The sequence below is a fragment of the Vicia villosa genome, linkage group LG1, assembly GCF_029867415.1.
Source record: "Vicia villosa cultivar HV-30 ecotype Madison, WI linkage group LG1, Vvil1.0, whole genome shotgun sequence".
In the NCBI taxonomy this organism is placed as follows: Eukaryota; Viridiplantae; Streptophyta; class Magnoliopsida; order Fabales; family Fabaceae; genus Vicia; species Vicia villosa.
This window is the reverse complement of record NC_081180.1, coordinates 144485947-144494609: the sequence shown is the minus strand read 5'-3', so window position 1 is coordinate 144494609 and position 8663 is coordinate 144485947. Positions and strand designations below refer to the sequence as shown.

Sequence of the window (8663 nt, the reverse complement as noted above, 5' to 3'; positions counted from 1 at the left end):
CTAGGCCTAAGGTGAGGACAGGTTGGAGGTTTTTTCCAAATTTTTATTGAAAGGCTTTCCACCCTCTGGCTTTAAGATTGTCGAATATAATGGGATGGTCGGATAAAGCAACCCATTCGAAGTTTCTTTCGAAATTAAACTTAAATTTCTTTATTTCATCACACCTTACAACGGTCAAACATATTTGTAATACCAGCAGCTGAAAAGTCAATTTACAAAAGCTTCATACTGTGAGAATCTCAAATCTCAAACCAGTGAAACCTTGATCAATTAATTACTACTTTATAAGGATTTTATCTTACAAAAACGAGTCTCCAAAATCCAACAATTTTTTCACAAAACATAGTACCAGAATGTCATAAAAGCAGCAATCCCAGTTACAATACAAAATGTATCCAACCTACTTTCACTTCTCATCTTCTCCTCTTTCAACTCATTTTGCACTTTTGAATACATATGACAGGATTCAATAGCTTCACTATAATTCTTGCTCCTTCTGCAACTAAGTGCTTCCTTAAGAATATGCAAACTGTTTTTTCCATTAACATGGGAGCCTTCCATGTCTTCTAACTGCATGCTAAGTTCTGTTAACTTAAGACTAGTTTCAAACCCTTCTTCTTCAATGTGAACCACTCTAAACTTCATAACAAGGATACATTGCACTACTTGCGAAGGTAGAATGTCCTTCGCGGGCAGAACCGATCCGAATCGGATGACAAAGTCTTTCTCCGTCGGCCAATGTCTTTGACCGTCTAGAGGACTCCAGCTAGCAAGATTAGCAGCTTGCTTTATTTTCTTGTTTACTAATATCCAACTAAGAAGGAGACCGTCACGAAGCTCGTGCCATAGTTTCCCGTCTTTCCTTTCTCTTTCCATTGATGTAATTGGTGGAAGACCGTCGGTTACGGAAATAGTCACCTCCTCCTCCCCGTCATTGTTGTCATCTCTATCAGCGTACGTGAGGAGATCGATACGAAAAGGACAGTTGTAGAACCAACCAGCGTTATCGTTCGCATTTGGAATTCCGGATAGAACTTTGGAGCAGATTGGTTTTCCCTTAAACCTAATGTCTACAATGGAAATGAAATCCGATGGTGTGATGCTTTCGAATTCATTTGTATCCCCGTAGTATTCGGCTTCGGTCCAATCATCAAGATACTCAAGGTAGTTGTTCCAGTGATACTCTCCGACCTCCTTGTTTATGATAAGAGGAAAACAATCGGCGTAGAATTTTCTGAAACCGCCGATAAAGGAGATTAAACTTTTGACATCCTCCCTATTGGTTGAAGGCCACACAGATGCACATACGTTTTCCCATAAACTCTCTTCTTTTGAGATGGAACAAAAAGCTTCACAAGTACAAGCTAAACTAGCTAATGTGGAGCCATCAAGTCGTCGTAATATGTCATAGAAGAGATCACTATTCAATGAAGCTATGCTATCAATTGGTGCAATTGACATAGCAACAGTCCTTTCTGTCAAAAAAACAAAATTCAAATTAAACAAAGAAGACAAAAATTAGAATATACATTTTTTTCTAATACAAGAAAACAATAATAAATAGTACATTATTTTAATTGTAATAAAAATTCATAAAATTTTGGTAATCAAAACAAATCTGTTGCATAAATGTGAGCTTTCTAAAATCTATGATTTAAAAGGAGTAATACATGATTTGGCATGAAAGTGTAATAAAGAAAATCTTAGAATCTGAGTTAGACCTAACTCAACTCTTACAAAATCATCTTTATAAAGTGAACAGTGACTCCACTTATATACTCATGTTTTGGCCTTATCTCATCTAATGTGGAATTCTTAATCGAAAGAACCAAAATGTTGTTATTGCCCATGCCAAATAATATATCAAGCAGACACTGCAACACCGTAGATCAGGTGAAGGTAAATCAGTGATAGATACCACAGATCCCTAGATTGGAATCAAACTCTGATAGCATAATATGATTTTTTTAATATTGAACTTAGGTGGAAACCGTGTCAAAGTGGCAATAACAACTTATCAGCACCCAAATATCAACTTATCATCATCCAAATATAGTAAGCTACTTAGAAACCATTGATTAACAGAAACACATGCACACACCGGTTGAAAAGATGTTTGGTGTCGTGACAGGATACCAGAAAGTAGAAATAACATATAAAGCAATTTAAATGAGAAGAGGAAACTTTCATAATGATCTTCTATTAATTTAGATATCCCAAATAGATAGTACAAGCTAAGTGTTCGAATAATATAAGATAGTCAATCCACATGTTAACAGCAAGATCGACAAGCAGTTGCAACAATTCCATGTTCACGTATATGCATTTACAATATTTAATTGATGACAGATCCTACTCAAGATATCGAAGTTCAATTTATTTCAGCACTTGGATTCAAAGAAAACTCAACACTGGTTTTCAGTTTCTCTGAATTTTTCAAATTCATCAAATTGTTGTACATTAAAAAAAGGTATCAAGTTAGCATATGTGAGGCTTACAACTTATAGCTCAACATAAAAATAAGCTCAGGGCCGCTCACAAGGCCCCAGGAGGAAAGGCCAGAGGTGAAGCAAGGAAGTACATGCGAGAAACAGGTGTTCCTCCTATATCCTCGCCTAAAGCACACAATTCAACCTCTGAAGCATTACCATCCGGATCAAACAGACGGCTGACCACGATCCACGATCCACCCCCACTATAAAAGAAAGAAAGCGTGTCATTCTCGAGTATTCAAATTCATTCCACTCTGACATCACTTTTGATTCTCTCACTGACTTGGACGTTGAAGTGCTAATCTTACAGGTCGGCCCCTCTCCGCCGCACCAGAAGCTCAAGACCACTGTAACGAAGCACTTGCTTCACCGTTCATCAAACAACTCTCGTTTTACAACGGAACAAAACCAATTTGAATGGACTTATTTGAGCTTATTTACCACCATAAACACTACGATTTCAAAGAGCTCAAAGAAAAAGCATAGGGCATGTCCATAAATTGCTTTTAGCTATTTTGATAAGCTCTACAGGATGACTTACAAAAACAGCTGTTTCTCCAATCAAAATAAAAGTCAACTTTAATTGAATAGTAACTAGCAGAGGAATACCCTTTTACAGAAACATCACAAATTGACCAACAAAACCTAAACAAAATTGATAAATGACAAACATATATAGAACATAAACAGATATAAAGTAAAATTAGTCAAAATCACAAGAAAAGACAGAAAAAGTTGTAAGTTGTAGTTTACTCACCTTAAAAACAAGACCTGCTTAATGATCAACAATACGAGAAAGCTGTCTGAAATATAATAAGCGAAAACAGGAATGAATATAAGAGGCAGTGGAGGAGAGTATTTAAGCAAAAGCAATAGTTTAAAAGGATTGGGTTAAGGGTCACAATCGATTTATTTAGTTTGGGAAGTAAGGTCTTTGAAAGACACGAATAACGAATAGGAGGCAGTTTCGGAAGTCGAGTTTTTCTATTTCTGATGTCCACTCATCAAATTTTGCCACGACCAAAGCAGCCTCTCTTTATCTTTAGATATTTTCTTTTTATGTATGTACGGTATCGACATAGAAAGAGACAAATAATCTCATTTCATTTTATTTAAATTCGAGGAAATAATACTCCCACGTTAAAATAATATTATAAAAGAGTTTAATTTTGTTACGCTTTTTACTAGTGTTAGTTAGAAAAGAGACTAATAACAAGTTTCATGTCTTATATGACGGGACCATCATATGAAAATTAATTGATGTGGTTAAAGTCTTTGATATCATTTTGAGAAATCAGTTATGTCTTGAATTAAATATTTCTAAAATTGAAATTTTTGGCTTTCAGGTGATGATAGTAAACATCGGTAAAAGTTATTGTTCTTCGAATATTGAGAGGTCAATGTAGGGAATGAAGTTGTTTGGAGGGGGTGTTAGTCGAGATAAAAAATTTATCAAGGGATTGTTCATGAAGAGAGTAGTTAGGTTTGTTGAGTGAATGCGTCTTTTGCCACAACTAAAGGATTCTCAAAGTGAGTTTCTTCTACTTTAATCTTGCATGGCTATTGTCAATTGTCAAACTATTTTTTGACCTAAGAATGTATCAACCTAATCATTTGGAAAAAGCAGCTATTTGGTTTTATAAAGAGTTGTTAAGGGTGATTGAAGATATCATGGTTGGTGAAGGTCCTTCCTTCGGGGGCCTTCAATGGAGGGTGGCTTCTTTACATATTAGAGTTGGGAGTTTGGGTTTGTACTCTATAGTAGAGTATGCCTCATATGCGTTTGTGACTTCTAAGGCCCAATCTTGGGTGTTACATAATCATATATTGAGAGTTTATAGGATACGTGGTATGGACGTTGATTTCAACAGAGTTTTGAAAGATCATAGTGTTGCGATTCCAAATTTCACCTTAGCAGATATACTAACAAGGACATTGTCCCTCCTAAAGCATAATATGTTTTGGTGAGTGACCTTTTTAATAAAAGTGTTCAGGACATGGATGTAAAGTTTGACATGACCACAAGACAAAAAGCGGTTTTTTGTTGTTTGCAAGTAACACATGCCTAAGATTTTCTCCTTGCTGTCTCTATTGATGGCCAGGGCTAACATATGTCCTTGTTAGATTATTGTATCATTCTTAAATATCATCTTATGATTCCCTTATTTCCTATTAATAAGGTTTTTCCTATTTACCGCAAGGCGTGCTTGGATATATTTGGGGAACATGCCATTTATCATAAGTAGCTTTTAGAATTTAAATATCAACATGACTTTATTATGAATATCTTATTTGATATATTTTGGTGTGTAGGAGTATTTTTGAAAAGAGTCATTTGTAAATTTCTTGACTGATCCACCAGAGTGAAGATCGACACATAGGCCACACTACTGCAAATAACGCTTTTCATGACGAAACTTTCACGTCATCCAGAAAAAAATTAAGATTTTATTCCAAGGCGCGTTATATATATATATATATATATATATATATATATATATATATATATATATATATATATATATATATATTAAAAAAAGCAACTTGTTACCTTGATTTTTATAAACACCGAGGTGATATATCATTTAGGACATGCTTCGAATCCTAACTAATGCACTTTATATTCTTATTTGTTAACAACTATAAAGTAAATGAATTAACACCTCAGTTTCTTTGATAAACCGAGGGATAAAATAATCAGATTTTACTATAAAACACTCGCTCAACAGATTTTACCCTAATACTATCTTATTTGTAGCCGCCCCACCGTCGAATGCATCATTTTTTAGGATGAATTGCAAAACTGGAAAAAAAATGTTCTTCTACCTAGAACAAAATATTTTTTTTAGCTTTTGCAATCCATCTCAAACAATGGTGTTGGTGTTGTTGTTGTTATTTAAGGTTTAGAACAACTATGATTTATTTCTAAAAGTCTTCACTGATGGATTGCAAGTGCTGAAAAAATACTTCCCCTTTTATGATGCACACACTAAATTAAAAGTTGGAGGCATTCCAAGCATGCAAATTGTATACGCTAGCGAAAGCAATGATAATCATAGCATCAACAATCAATCTTGTTGAAGGCATGTCTGACATTCAAGACGGATCTCTATCATCTCGTATGATACCTGGACATGCTGCATTTTTGATATTTTAGGTAAACAATCTTGCTATTTAGCGAAAATTTGTTGCATACAATGTATTTTTGATATTCTAGGTAAACAATGTAAGCATTTTAAAAAAAAATTACTCTAACCCCTTGATTTTGTTTTAAAACCGAGGGGTTAGAATAAAATAGTTTTTGTTCCAAAAATGGTTATATTGTTTACTTAGAATATTAAAAATACATTGTATGCAACAAATATTGTATGCGACCTGCTCATGCTATAATTTAAATATTCTGGGTAAATAATCTGATATTTGTTGGTGATTTTAGTATCATCAATGTATTTTGGTAGTAATGTGATTTACTATAGGCCAATGCAATTATGCGTTAAGTTTGAAACGAGTTAGGGTAGTGCGGAGTGCACGCTCGTCGAGCCAAACGTGTAACTAAATACGAATAATAGAAACGGGGTTCCAAGGGGCGTATCCCCTGGCGGGGTGCGGGGCAGCGCCCTGCCGGGGTCCAAGAGGCAGCGCCCCGTTCGAAAAATTCGTTTGAATAGTTGTACCCTTTCCCAACAGACATGACCGTTTTTTTCCGAAAAGGTGTGTCTGTTCGTTTTCTGTTATTGGTCTCCTATATAAGGAGTCATTTGGCCTCGATTTTGGCATACGAAATATACTTCCTCTCTACATTCTGATTTGTTCTCTATTGTCAGAAAACAGATTGCTCTTCGAGAATTATCCCCGCAAAGATTTCGTGAACCCAGACAAGAATAGAGTCGAAATACTTTGTTCGGAAAGTGAACGAACACGATTCTTCGAAGATATCCAGGATTATCATACGGAATTTTCTAACAATATTCTGCAAAGATTTATTTCATACAATGTATTTTTAATATTATGGGTAAGCAATGTAACCATTTTTAAAAAAAAAATCATATTTTACTCTAACCCATCGTTATATTAAAAACCGAGATGATAGTTAAGTGTTTCTTTCACTATTTTCATTCAACAACCTTAAACAAATATTGTCGTACATATAAAGGTTATCAATGCTCAAGAATCCACCATTAGTGATTCACGTGAAACCTAAGGGACTTCCATTTTATAAGTTCTCTTACGATATTGGAAATCTACATGAAACATAAGATAACTTGGAAAAGTTCTCTTCGGTGGATTGCAAGAGCAGAAAATCAACTAGGTTCAAGATTTGTTCTATTAAATTTTTATTTATACCGAAAATATTTTTGATTATTGACATTAATTATCTTACCCATTTTTTTAACATAAACAAATTCATGCAAGATGATCCGTAGAGAATATCCTTTAACAAAACCTTTTGTTTTGTTTTGAGAAAAGAGGTTTCCAATATTTGATCTTGCCTAGAATATCAAGGAATTGAAGATCCAACATATGATCTTCATGGACAATTAATGTAATATCATTTGTAAACACTGTAATGAGTTTTATTATAAAAAAAACTAATGACCCCTCGATTTTTATAATAAATGAGATAAAAAGCAGTAGTTTTTGAAAATAATAAAAGTGCAAAAACTTTGGTTCGAACCCATGCCATAATAAACCTTTACCTCGGTGTTTTAAAAACCGAGGTGTTAAGTCATTACTTTTCATGACGCCCTTCGTTACCTCAATTCTTTTGCCGAGGTAAAATGCATTTCGCGTCGGACGTTAGAAGTAGAGCTGTCAATATGGGCTACCCGGCCCATATGGGCTTCGGGCTTTTTAGGGCCGGGCCCAAAAAACCTATTTTTAAATGGGCTATAATTTTACTACCCAGCCCCGGCCCTGTCTGGGCTACCCGACCCTAAATGGGCTTCGGCCCTAAACGGACTCATTTCTATTAAAAAATTAAAATTTTCTCCTTATTTTTGTAAGTAACCATATAATTGCATGCAAGATTACATTATTTATATATATATATATATATATATATATATATATATATATATATATATATATAAATTAAATTTTATATCCAAAATTATAATTTCTAAATAATCCATATAAGTTAATAATTAAAATGTAAAACAACACATTAACTTAATTTAAACTATCCAAAATACATCACAAATTATATAATGTAGCACAAATAATTAAATAACTTGTTCCAACAAATTTTAAGTTATAAATATTCATGACAATTATAATTTTATGATAATTATAACAAGAAAATGTTATAAATTTTTATAATAATTATAATTAGGAAAGGATAAATTTTAATTATATTAAAAATATTTAATTTTTTCGGGCCGGTGGGCTACCCAAGGCCCATACGGGCCGGCCCATATTTTTTAGGGCTTTTTAGGGCCGGGCTAAAAAAGGCCCGGATGTAAATGGGCTCGAAAAATAAGGCCCAGGCCCTAAAATTTTCCGGGCCAAATGGGCCGGCCCATGGGCTTCGGCCCATTTTGACAGCTCTAGTTAGAAGTGCTTTTTGTAGTAATGCCAACAGATATTCTGGTATACGAGTGGATATGAGATAGGGGTGGAAGTAGGTCAGGTCAGACATTAGAATGTTAGAGTCTGACTTACGATAAATTGTTAAGGTCTGAGTCTGGTCTATGACTATTATAAGCTTTTTTTTTTTGCCTGACATTGCCTTTTTTTAAAATATGGCTTGATCTAAAAGTCTATTTAAAAGTATTTTTCACATGAAAATTTTTAAATAGTCCATTTTATTTTATTTTTTTACATAGACAACAAGGTCTTTTATATACTATTTAAATTATTTTTTAATAGATATACATATACAAATAGACCTATAAAGCTTCATAATCTTTTAATAGCCTAGATCTGACTTATTTAATTGAATAGGCTTTAAAAAATTCTAAGTATAACTACTTTATTAAATAGACCAAGTCGGGTCAAACTTAAATAAACCAGGCTATAGGTCCCTATAGTTCGGTCTGACTTGAAGAAGCTGATGTTGCACGTTTATGCCTCATGAGTTAAATGTTTTTACTGCTTGTCTTTTAAGCTTTTGGTTTTATTTATATAGTTATTGAGTCCACTCACTGATTGAGCATCTCAAAGTTGATTTTT

At 33.9% G+C, this 8663-nt stretch overlaps 1 protein-coding gene across 3 annotated transcripts; it reads right to left on the bottom strand.

Annotated features, from left to right (window-relative positions):
• Nucleotides 1-262: 262 nt before the first annotated feature.
• Nucleotides 263-3512, bottom strand: LOC131644400 (F-box protein At2g27310-like). Of its 3 annotated transcripts, XM_058914889.1 has the most exons (3): nt 3250-3512; nt 2499-2695; nt 263-1475 (listed from the first exon to the last, which is right to left on the bottom strand). In XM_058914889.1, the coding sequence occupies exon 3, from the start codon at nt 1459-1461 to the stop codon at nt 334-336; it is 1128 nt and encodes a 375-aa protein (XP_058770872.1). In that variant the 5' UTR covers nt 1462-1475; nt 2499-2695; nt 3250-3512; the 3' UTR covers nt 263-333. The 3 variants fall into 3 exon arrangements, with proteins under 3 accessions (XP_058770872.1, XP_058770870.1, XP_058770871.1); XM_058914887.1 differs by lacking the exon at nt 2499-2695; XM_058914888.1 differs by lacking the exon at nt 3250-3512 and having other exon boundaries at nt 2499-3229.
• Nucleotides 3513-8663: the final 5151 nt, after the last annotated feature.